General features: G+C 42.0%; 1 protein-coding gene across 1 annotated transcript in view; it reads left to right on the top strand.

Annotated features, from left to right (window-relative positions):
• The window catches only part of PGBD5 (piggyBac transposable element derived 5), a 75,199-nt gene extending 62,227 nt beyond the window's left edge, over positions 1-12,972 (top strand). The window contains exons 5-7 of the mRNA XM_083433634.1: positions 2,127-2,324; positions 2,578-2,683; positions 8,418-12,972. Coding sequence (XP_083289760.1) covers positions 2,127-2,324; positions 2,578-2,683; positions 8,418-8,613 — 500 coding nt within the window. The 3' untranslated portion in view covers positions 8,614-12,972. The remainder of the gene's footprint in view (positions 1-2,126; positions 2,325-2,577; positions 2,684-8,417) is intronic.

Here is a 12,972-nt window from a genome sequence, read left to right as displayed (position 1 = left end):
TTCTTGAAGCTTTTCTTCCCCCACAACAGAAGCTTCCATTGTTCTGCTTTCTCCTCAGGGCATTTTAGAATCTCTTCATAAAAATCTTAATGTTAAAAAATTGTCACGCAGCTGTCTGGGGGCATCGTAGGCAGCCCTACCCTCTGTTGTCTCCCAGGCTGACCTACGTGCTGTCACTGTCAAGGCTTCACCCCTGCACCACACAAGTCTATCATATACAGTGGTACCTCTGGATGCGAACGGGATCTGTTCTGGAGCCCTGTTCACATCCTGAAGCGAACGTAAGGTGTGACTGCGTGTCTGCGCGTGCGCAGGTCGCATTTCTCCACTTCCGTGCATGCGCGTGACGTCATTTTGAGCGTCTGCGCGAGCGGCAAAACCCAGAAGTCATGTGCTCCATTACTTCTGGGTTCCTGCGGAGCGCAACCCGAAATTATTTAAGCTGAAGCATATTCATCCCAAGGTATGACTGTATAAGAGAAAGGCACTTGCTATTTGGACGTAACAAAACAGAACAGATCCATCGACCCAGATGGATTTCATTTCATTTTTATTCCCTGCTGCCCTAGCAACTGTGAGCTTCCATCGCAGGTTTATTTTTTAGAATCTGTGTAAGTTACATGTGCCATGTGCTGGTACTAAATCTGCTGCCACTGTTAAAGCAGTCACTTGTCTTGGTCATAAATCTAGGATGCCTCATTTGTTCTGTTGCATTAGAGAGGTGGTTGACATATGGTTCTCATTACCCTTTGTAAGGTGACGCTCCATTTACAAGTTCTCTGTCTGGACTGAAAGAAAGATTGTGCTTAATTACCTCTAACCTTTTGGTGTTTGTGCTTCTGAATTAAAGGCCCCCTTAGCAAACTCAATAGCATTGACTTCACACTACTGGAGAAAATTGGATCTGCGCAATAGGAGTGAAGAGCTTATGAGTTTAACTGTGGCAGGAAAGACAAATAGAAGAGGTTTAAGAGGTGATCAGAACTGCACCTGCTGGTCCAGTGTTATGGCTGTGCCGGCCCTACTGTTCATGGAGTCAGGACAACTTTGTCGAGAGGAGTCTTTGTGCCTCCTCTTACCTCAGAGAGTTTGCACTTGAACTCAGTAAGCCTATCAGTAATGATATTAATCAGCTAGTGTTCTCCAACTGGTACTGGGCTCTGTGGTTAATCCATCTGCTCCACCCACCCTAGTTCTTTCCTTCATTTAGGGGCCCCCGAACTAAAATGTTAATCTTCGTGTTCAGGTGTGGCTAGAACTGTGGCTGGAAATCCTTCTAATGACTTGAAATTACAAATATGAACAAATCCAATTTCCCCCACTGGCTCCTTCTCAACCAGACCATTTAAGATTCTAGTGGAGCTTAAGAAAGCTTGGATTTTTGAATTGTAATATACCAAAAGGAATAGATTTGTAGAATCTTGAGTTGGAAGGGACCCCAAGGGCTTTGTAGGACCAGCAATGTGATCTATAAGGCTCTCTAGACATGAAATATAGCCACAAGATGCCAGAAAAAGAGAGTTCTCTATATGAACTCAGCTTTTAGTCCTTAAAAGCCAAGATGTTTAAGGTTTTTATTTTATGTTTTAATGCTTTAGTGTTTCTGAATAAAAATGGCAGGAAGTCTTGCTGAATCGCGTTAGCTATCCTTGGCGCTTCAGACCGCAGTCTGATAATGTCATGCTTTAAACTTGTCAAATTGCAACGTTCTAAACTAGAGGTGGTGAACCACTGTGGTTCTCCAGATGTTGAGAACATCTGAACATCTGGAGAACTACAGGTTCTCAGTTCCTGCTATAGACAAGGCGGCCTTTACTGTCGTGATGTATGGCACAGCTAAGCAGATCCACCTCCGTTGGAGTTTCCTTTTCCAGTTAGTCCTCTCCCTTGGAAATGCATTGCAATCTCATTCATACAGTAGACAATTCAGCACACAATTCTCCTGGGATTTCCTTTTATATGGCTTTCTTTATTGAGACAAGAAATATTTCCTCATGGAAACTGTAAGTCATTGTCCCACCTTTCCCCCTCTAAGCCTGGTAGGTCAGGAGATGACCGTTCCATTTAACTCTCAAACCTCAAGGTAGTTTTGCTAATAGATATGTATTGTCACCTTCCATTTGCAGAGATTTATTGTTGTGGGTTGTTAAGTGCAAGAAAAAGTGACTGCACAGGCCTGCCTCCATCTATGCTAAATAACCCAGATGCTCCTCAGTCTCGAGGACAATATAGGATAAAGATGAAAGGAAACATGTCCTTGATCTGCTGGTACAATAAAGGCTACTTTCGGTTTTTGACCAACGCTTATTCTCCAATTCAACAAGGTAAGGGCTCAGAGATGCTACATTGCTTGGGGGTGGGATCTGGACCCCCAAAACAGGTTACGAACCCAGGGCAATTAAGGGTCAAACTAGATAGGACATTAACTGTGTCTTTGCATCCAACATGCAAATTCTGCCCCGCTCCCCCTAAAAAGGGAATAGCACCAGCTTTGGAGGGGTGATAATTATCAGGATCAGAGCATACTGCATGTTAACCACAAGTGACAACCAACATGTTTCTTTTTCATTGAAACAGGTGTCATAATTAAGAGGAAAAGTGGAGAGATCCCTTGCCCGTTGGCAGTAGAAGCCTTTGCTGCTCATCTTAGTTATATCTGCAAATATGATGACAAATACAGCAAGTAAGCAAGTTGTGGGGTGGTGGGGACTTGAGGATGAATGTCATACTGTTGGAATAAGGGTACTACTTTCAGCTTTTCAGAAGGAAGTATATATCTGACTTTGCCTTCACTGACTCCATCATGGACAACGAAGCCAAGCATAGAACTTCATTCCCAACTTGTCTGAATATCTTCTAGGAGAGCTGGATGGGTCATGGTGGAGATGTTTTTCAAACAGCTTATCTAAGAACCACATATAGGCACTGTCCCTCAATAATTACACCCTGAGCTTCAGTGTGGATTTGTGGCTAAGAATAAAAATTGGTTTCTACCACATAGAAACAGCATATTTCCAATGTGCAGAAATGGCACGTAGCACACCCCTCCCTGGGTTGTAGTACTTCACACTGCAGCTGAGGGACCACATTTTTACATGTCCCCCCATGTGAAAAGCTTATTGTAGTTGGAAAACTATTGGGTCAGGAAATTTTAACCCTTTTCAACTGCTTTTCAGTTCTGAGGTGCATTTGCACAGGGATAAAAATACTCAGAGGTGACTCAAGACATGCTGTGGAAGACCCATGACTGGTTTTCCTAACATTTTCCCTACTTTGGAGAAGCTATGGGGAATTTGAATTTTGTTTAGAGTAGAGGAAGAGGGAAACAGTGCATTTAAAGCTTTCACCAGCGCTACAGTTCTGCCAACCTACTCCATGGTTCTAATACTGCTTCCCAACCCAGCTGCTGCTGTTAAAGGGAGGAAACTGACAGCTTCTTATTTATTTATTTTGACGATGTAATAATCATAAACAAATAGTAATAAAAATGTGCACCCCACCACTGAGAACATTCTATTGTAACTATCCAACCTCCCAAAATTTCAACAACTCTTGCAATGGTTTGACCCCCTTCCGTTTGAACAGTACAAATTCTATAATATCTCCTCAAAATCATTTCTCCAGCATATTCCCTGTCTTACCTTAATGGCACATGTTAATTTATCATTAATAGCCATATCCCACACCTCTTTATACCACTCTCCCATTTTATATTCTGCTTGCCCTTTCCACTTCCTAGCTATAATAATTTGTGTAGCTGTCAATAAATTTGTGAGCAAGTCCTTCATAGCCTGCGAACCTTCCACCAAACAGACTTCTTAAACACATTGAATCTTTGACTGTCTTAGTCATACAATCTAGGAACCAAGCTGGGCAATTCTTTCAGATTGTTACAAGATGGTTTCCGCCACAGGGTGTCTAGGTTCCAGAGCAGCTTCAGCTCAACCTTTGTCACCACAAGAAGGTATCAGGTAGAATGCATATCTCTTCAAAACCAAAGTAAACCTTTTGCAACTCAGCAAAGCGTGCTTACGGCCATTTATATGACAAGTCAGAACCGGAGCTTGTGATAGGCCAAATGGAACTGGACACGGTGTTAATCACTCAGTACCCAAATGTTGGCAAACACCCCCCTGCCTGGCAACAAGCTGATTAGCATTTCAATTGGGAATTCCAGGAAGGGAAAGGCAACCTGGCCAGAATTCAGTTTTGCTTCTTGGCTGTGACAGAAAGAATTAAATCAAAGAAATGCTACATATAGATACACTATTAGTAGAATTGGCTGCTTTGCAAGGTTTGCTGGCTCCCAAAATGGAGCTTAGGCACTGTAAAATGGCAGCAACCATGACACGCAAACTCAAGATAATCACCATTAGAGAGTGTAGTTTTATTTATTACCATGGTTGATTTCTGTTCCATGCTTTAACTTGTTTCCACACAGAATTAGCCTATCCTTTTCTCCCATCTAAAGGGATCACTGTTTTATCCTGAACAGGATTGTGGCACCCTAAAGGAGCTACCAGCATGGTCCTGTCTTGTTATTCGTTTAAATAATCTGTGATTATATATTTAAACTTATTTCCAACCCACCTGTCATCACATACCGGTACCAGGGTGAGATAAGATTTTTTATTTTAAAAAATCAATTACAAACAATAAGTACAGGAGCAGATGAAAACACAAGAGTCAGTAACAACAGTATTGAAATCTAGCCAGTTTTCCACACAAGCCTGGAGGAAATCTTTCAGCAAATCTTTTGAACAGGTGACACAATTCTTCTACATTGTTTACAGTTTTGTATAGATGACACAGATTTAGAAATGGCCATTAACTTAGACAGCAACCAGCGATGTCAGTGGTACCACCAAGGCCATCACCAAGTGTCCACAAGGCATCAGAGCCTCTACTTCTCTTACTGCCCCACTGGTCATGAGGTGGAGAGGAGGATTACTTTTCTCTCTCTCCTGAAAAGTAAATAGAGCTGAAGGAGGAAGTTGGAAGTGTGGCACTCTTTCCCACTTCCCCTTTCAGCTCTATGTGTCGTTCAAGACTCAGCTTAATCCTACGGATCTGACTTTCACCCATTTCTTTTGGAAGAGCAAAGTGTGTGCACATGCTCGCCTCTGTTTCCATGAGGAATGGGGAGAGAATGACCAGAGTGGTGACCATCGTATTCATTCAAAAATCCAAATTACGTTCACATAACTCAACTGTTCCCTAATCATTCTCTGGGTGATTTAATAAAATGTGGATGTGGGCAATTATGACTAAAGCTTACATGTTACATGCAGGTCAGAGAGGCTCATCTGTTTAATAGATGTTGTATGCAGAGATGGTAAACCTTGAGTCTCTTCCAGAATTACGGTTCCAAGTTGACACTTGCCACTCTTCTCTGTTCACAAGGTTTCTAACCTACTTGAGTAACAAAGCAATAGTTTGTTAAGAGGGCTACTTTGGTTAACTTTTTCTACAAAGGATATATTTGTGGTTTAGTGTTTAAGGAAGTGCATAGTGCTTGTATTTTCTTTCTGTCTAGTTTTGCATGTTATGTTTTCAAATTTGAAAATAGGGTTTCTTTACCTGCACACTAAAGTGATAAAGTCCTCAAAGAACTACCCAGTATCCATTTTTCATATAGAAGAACTAGCTATTTGGTGTATGTGGGACAGTTAAGCCCAGCCTTTGTGCTCAGAGGCTGTTCCCTATCCCGATTCAAATAAAATGCCATGGCAAGCAGTTTCCAAGTACAGGAGCCTCCCTGTTCCATGGAGTAAAAAAAGGGAGGAAAGTTCTCACTCGGGTCTTCTTTGGCATAACTTCGGTGTTGTTTTGTTTGTTTTTCTTGGGCGCTTAGCTGAAAAAGAAAGGACACAAATAGTGACAGCACAGCTGTGAAAGACAGCCAGTGGAACCGGAAACTCTGTGAAGAAAATAGGATTGCAGGCTGGGAAATGGGGCAGAGGATGGGGGTGGAGAGGCATCCATTTGGCCGAGGTTCTACAGGAAAGGGAAAGGACTTGGCAAAAACAAATTTGGGCAGCCTTTCTATAGGCTGCTTCTTCAAGGGCCATTATGCCAATCTCTTAGAAACTGAATCCCACCCCCCCACCCCCAACAACAAAAAAATGGTTCCCTGTGGTCACTTTAGTAGGTGTGTCCCAACCAAAATACTGGTCTGGAATACACAAGTGGTAGAAAAGTGAAAAAGTGTTCTTGTTTTGTGGCGTTGCCATTTTATTTTCACCAATCCATCACCATGCCCTAAAAAGGCCTCTTAGAAAAAAGAGAGAAAGATGCTATCTTCATCTAAAGAGAGACGAGACCTTCTTATAAATGGGCTACTTCAGTTGAAGTATATCCAAACATAGGTTGCATATACATCAGGCACATTACTTTCCCCAAAGAATTCTGGGAGCTGTAGTTTGTCAACAGTGTTGAGAATTGTGCCTCTAAGAACTACAGTTCCCAAGATTCTTTGGGAGAGGAATGGTGTGTCATTTTATAAGAATCCTTATGGATTTCTGTATCGGCCCCATTATAGGCAAATGGCAGGAGTTTGGATGAAGATTTTTTCAAAACAGCCAAAGAAAGAACCAATTTCGTGCAATTTAAATGAAATTTGTGGGCTTGAATGTGTGTTTCTAAAGTATTTCCCCAAAGCAATTTTTTTGGTAATCAAAATACCCTCAGCCTCTTAATGAAAGAGCAAGAATATAAGCAATCGAAAGCAGCCCTTCGAAATAGTTAACAGCGTTGCCCAGTACACTCACGCTTGAAAGCAAATGCTAAGTCTGCACAAATTAGGGAGCAAATAGAAGAAAGGTGTTTGAGTCATCCTTTATATTGAGCGAAAAGCAAGTGTAGTTTGGGTCCAGTGTAGCAGGTGCTAACTGTTGCAACTCTTCATTCATTTTAAATAAAATAGTGGGGCATAGACACGTGGAGATTTTGTTCCCTCCATCTCACTCACATTAAAACTAGAAAGTGGTAGTGGGGGGGGGGGAATCAAACTTACAGTAGGGAGTGTGTGTGTGTGTGTGTGTGCGTGTGAGCACACAGAACTTAACATTGAGCAACAACTGCATGGAAGTAGTTCAACCCTTTGGATGAATTTGTTCTTTAATAGCAGCTCTATCTCATCTCCCCAGAAAATCTTGCTGCTCACAACACCAACCAGTATACAACATTCCTGTTTATTTCACACATGATTTTTTCAGTTGACCATGAAAGCATCCCTAGTCAGACACCACATAGGAAGTTCCTGGTTTTAGACAAACTTTTGGGGCATGGCTGACTTCACTGGGCTGCAATTCTAGAGCTCTTCCATGACCTATTTACACATGGAGCTTGTTGAAAGGCGACTGAAGAACATTTTGTACCGAGAGAGGAAAACTGTCATGAGAGGACGTGTCATGTCAGGATACTGCAGTTTAGAAGAAAAGCTCATAAATTATGTTTGGCGGGGGAATTGATTCCTTTTACTTCTCCAAGTCACAGCACAAAGTTAAGGTACTGTGCTGGGCACTGAACTCAGGAACCGTTTAGTCTTAATCTTCTCCCATATTTATTTATTTAAAAAAATCCATTTAAAAAAAAATCAAAGCAGTTTACCAGTTAAAATGAATACAAAAATGTAAACCTTATCACCAGCCGACTGTTTTGGAAAATACTTTTCTCAGTTGTCAGCATAAGCCTGGCTGCCAAGAAAAGTCTTTGGCAAACGTTTGGAAGTTAGTACAGAAGGTGCTTGTGGAATCCCTGTTGGGGAAGCATTCCACAGGAGAGGGTCAATAATGCAGAAGGCTTGGTTTTGTGTTGATGTCAAATGAGCGTCACCAACAATCCCTAAATCCTGTACGAAATGTCCAAGGCCAATCACATGAAAACAGTTGGCACTGAACAGTGTTTTTGCATTGACGCTTTGCAGGCAACACAAAATGTGCTTTCTCAGGTGCAGAATTCAATGGACTGCTCTTCAGCAGCAGTGCCGATGCACCAGTGTGCGCTATGAGAAAATCTAGCAAAATCAAACATCATTTTTCTCAGTCTCTGCCATGCCAGTTTAAGCTGCCTGTTGGTCCAAAAAGCATTAGGCGCCTGGGATTGTTAAACAAATACCGTCCCTTCTGGTGGCTATGTTGCTGTGGCAGAATAAAGTCCTCTCTTCCAGTTCGCCAGCTTATAGAGAAATCAGCAAGATTCATTTCTATATATTTTTTTACCAACCAACAAACTCCCTATTCCCACTGCCATTGATTGCCAGATTTCTTAAGTGTAAGACATAGACAGACAGAACATTCTTCTGTCTTGTGTCTAGATTCTGTAGTTTTTAGGGCACAGACCCTTTGCCTTATCTCAGAAACGTTTTCATGACCGCTGGATTCCCTCCCCTCCCCCCCTTTTTTTGTTCTTTCTAGGTATTTCATCTCTCATAAACCAAACAAGACCTGGCAGCAAGTGTTCTGGTTTGCCATCAGCATTGCCATAAACAACGCCTACATCCTATACAAAATGTCCGATGCCTACCACGTGAAAAAGTACAGCCGGGTGCAGTTCGGCGAGAGACTTGTCAAAGAGCTACTGGGATTGGAGGATATTTCACCTTGCCATTGATGCACCATTCCCCATGGCTTAGGTCAGGAGCGGGGAAGAGGAGGAGGAAGAAGACGACAACTCTGGAACGCCAAAGTGAGGACCTTGCAATCACAGCAACCATGCTGCTCCCCCATGTGACAAAGTGACCAGGGAAGCCATGAACGTGGTGGTGGTGGTAGGCTTTGATGAAGGCCCCACCAGTATCCCCAAGGCCCTAAAGAGTGTCATGGGCACTTAATCAGAAGCAAATTTAAGTTAGCAGCTGTTTCTTAATACTATTAATACTATTCTTAAGAAACAGCTGTTTCTTAATACAATTAACAGGGTGTTAATTGTCACATGAGGCCCCTTTCCTTGTCCTCTCCCAAACTGAAGTGGCTCAATTGTTCAGACGGGGCATTGCTGTAAAGCATATTCAGTTTTTTTAAAATGTGTGCTCCACATACAGTGTAGACACCAGCGGTGTCCTGTGGTTGCAGATGCTCAGCGCCTGGCGAGGGGTCACGGAGAGGTCGCTAAAAAGAGATACTGGAAAATGTATAAATCTATTTTGCAAGCCTATGGTTAGGCAACAGCAGCGGGGACTTAGATGACTGACGAAGATTTTATTTTCTTGCAATGCTTTTGGATTGTAGGAGGGAATATAATTTAGGAGGGGGAAGAAAAAAAACAATTTTTTTAAAATATAAAGGAATAGCCAGAAATCGGTGGCTTTGCCTATCAAAGCTAATGTCATTTCACCTTAAAGTCAGTGTGAGCTTTGAGGCTAACTTCAGTGATGCCACAACGCGAGAGATTTAATTTAATTTTAAACACAGTATATTCTTTTCCCAGCATCAAAGCATACTAATACAAAAGATAATCTAACTTTTCGTTAACTTTTAGTATCTGCAAACATACACAGGATCCCACAGCACAAAAAACAATGAAAAAAGCAGAACCAGAGGCTTCCCACTGCTCTCTCTTTGCAGATGCATATCCCATATCTGAATTTTCCATGAAAATACTGCTGACAGCACATAATGCACTATTGCGCGAGAGCATCTTTGGATTTGGATCATAATGTAATGCACTACCCCTCCACCCCAGCCTCCTGGTCAAGACTGTTTTAACATACCTTTTAGTTAATATTTGCACAAACCTGGCAGGAAATAATAGTTCGACACGTTTTGTTGTGTGCTCAGGGTGTTGTTCTGCAAGACTTCTTTGAAGTGGAGACTTCCCATAATAGTTACACATTTGCAGAAATTACACATCTGTAAAAACCATGTACCGAGGTTTTGAAATCAACCACAATCCAAGCAAGGGACCTATAGCTCTCACAAGGGCAACATGACAAATAGGTGGATTGTGAGTAGGGAGGCTACTTGGAAGTTTATGGTACTAGTGGCCAAGAGGTGCAAGAGGACACGATAAAAGGCTTTCATTAAAGTAAGGATGGCCAACCTGTTGGTCTCTGCTCCCATCAGCCCCAGTGGTGATGGGAGCTGTAGTACCACAAATACCTGGAGGGCCTTAGGCTCCCCATCGCTTGCATAGAGCATGAGCTCAGTATAAACACCTTCCATCAGCAGAGTGGCAAGATCTCCTCTGGGAAAGTATATTCATGGGCTTTCCGAGGAGGGCCTGAATTCTTCTACACTCACTGGCACTAGTGGTTTTTAAGGGCTAACATTCCTGAGAGATGGGGAGGGGTAGCTTGTTTTACCCAGAACTCATCCTCTCCTAAAGGCCATACCATAGAGCAAGGAAATCTGGCTGCATTACAACTCCTTAAGGAAAACAGTGGTACTATTACATGGAGAACGTTCCACCCACCCATTCTTTACATAGTCAGGGGTGTAGCCTGACTGGATGCTGTTCCTGCAGCCTCTCAGCCCAGTAAGATTACTAGAGATGAATTTCCCTGTAGAAAATAGTAATGCAGAAAGGCTCTCCTTGCTGTTTTTCTCAATTACCGGTAAGTAAATGAGGCTCAACTCAGCGGTGTCTGATTCCAGGGTCAATTCCTGCCCCTGCCCTCTTTTCCCTCCCCCTGGAGTCCTATAGTGCACCAATATGAAAGGTGAGTGAAGCGAATAAGGCTTCATGGCAGACTCCCTACTTATTCTGAAGGTTTCTGTATGAAACAATCTTCCAAATATGTTGCACCCAACCAGTAATGCTTCTCTCTTACATAGACACAAGTTAAATTCCCACTGGAATTAAGGACTCCACAGAGTTCAGTGTGGGTCATAGGATCAAGATATACTTAATAGAAATCTATAGCAACAGCCAGTCAGATGTTTTAACAAAATTATTTTCTTGTTTTAAAATTTCCACCAGGTCTTAGTTTGGCCTCAGGGATTGGCTCCTGATATTTTTTTTCCTTGTAGTTAACAGTGGTTATTAGTTTTTACAGCTTTGGAGTGAGAAAAAACAAAATGGCAGCCGGATGTTGTTTGGTAATGAGCTTCAGTTCCCACCTAGACACTCTACTCATTGGCATGTGATGGTTTCCTAAATGTGTTTCAAAAATATATTATTACACTCACCCAACTATTCTATGTTGTGAAAAGGTCCAGCGGTATAGCGCTTGGATTCCTTTAGGAGGAGGTCAGTCACTGGAGGGTTACTGCTGTTTTCTAATGTTTACATTCATTTACAAATATACATCTTGAGCTTAAACACTTAAACACTCCAAGAGCGTGCCAAAGCCCACTGCTCTGCTGTCAGGTCTTGGGAGATAAACAACACCCTCGGAAGCTTACAGAGCCCTAACTCAGCTCTTTGCATCTGGGTGTCCTCAGCCTCAGTTCTATGCATGCTTACCTGAGAGTAAGCCCCAACAAGAGGAATTCAATTCATTTTGCGTTCACCTTTAAACTACCTAATTTGCACTTTTTTTGAACGATATGTGAACTGAAAAACAGTAATCCTCCAAGATTCACACTTTGAATTTTGCAGGGCGGTTGTGTCAAGTGATGTGTACAGAAAAGCATATTCTAGGGTAAAATGGGCATAAAAATGCATATATTCATGAAAATAGCATACACAAATGCTTTTTATCAGGGGAAACTGCTTTGCAAAAAAATATATGTGTATATTAGTTAAAACTGCATACAAAAATGTGTTCAATCAGAGAAATTTATACTAAAATGCTGACAAATTTTTATTAGGTTTTTTTTTAAAAAATCACAGGTTGCAGGAATATGTAGAACTGAATTTAAGATTTAAATTTAAGAACTGGAACTGATTTGTCCATTCTTAGTCCCCGGGAACCCAATGAGACTTATTTCTGAGTGATATACATAGGATTGCACTGTAAGGTACTAATAATCTAACTGCACAAAAATGTTGTGGCCAACTCAGATTCCAGTCAGCCTTTGGGATGAAGCCAGAATTTAATTCCTCCTCTCTCTCTTTCCCCAATTAATCAGACAAAAGTGCTAGGAAGTTATCTGAAAAGGGCTGTGTCTACCACCCTTGTTTGACTACTCTCAAACAATTTGACCAGGACATAAGATTTAAATTCCTCCCACTGGAATCAACAGAATTTGAAAGTGTTCAATTTCTGACTAGATCACGAGGGCATCACTATTGTGTGCTTGGGTTTCTGCAAGATACTGCATAAAGGATGGAAGTCTTGCAAGCCAACATCTGTAATGCTGGTGAGTTGGGGAAAGCAAGTTGATTCCTATACAGTTTCAGCTTATCCTTTACCAACATGACAAATATGAACCTGCCCTTCCCAGCTGACCAGCATTTTATATGTTGGACTGTAAAACTTCCTTCTTGTTTAGGATTTCAACCTATGCATAGGTCCCACTGAACGCACTGGGATTTACTTCTGGGGAAGCATACACAAGCATTTGGCTATTATTTCCTCTGGATAAAATAGTAACTATGTTGATCTGCTGTATTAGTAACCACGTAAGCAGTCAGCAGGGATCTTTGCCAGTCTCATGTCTGGGAGCTGTTCAGCAAAGGGGGGCAGAAGCGAATGAAACATTCTTATCACATGCTGAATGCCACAAAAGTCAAGTTGACCAAAGAGATGGAAGAGTGAAAAGGCTGCCTGTTTGAGGTAACTGGTTTCCCCTCTGCTAATGTCTGTCACTCAGCACTAGAAGGAGACATGGAAGCAACCGTCTGCATGTGTAACTGATACAGGGACACATCTGGACGTAGCTTTCCATGCATTTTGATGCTTATTCGGAACCCATTCATAGGTGCAACCCCTCCCCACCAATTGCTGCATGTACACAACATCCTACTCAGGCCTAGAGTTGGATCGGGGCCTTTGGGCATTGTTGCAGCTCGGCCATTCAACATGGGGAAAAAGTTGTCATGGCAATGCAATATATAAACCACACACCATGCACAATAAATTATCCT

The sequence above is a fragment of the Podarcis tiliguerta genome, assembly GCF_965153285.1.
Source record: "Podarcis tiliguerta genome assembly, chromosome: 3".
Lineage (NCBI taxonomy): Eukaryota > Metazoa > Chordata > Lepidosauria > Squamata > Lacertidae > Podarcis > Podarcis tiliguerta.
This window is presented reverse-complemented; position numbering and strand designations above follow the sequence as displayed.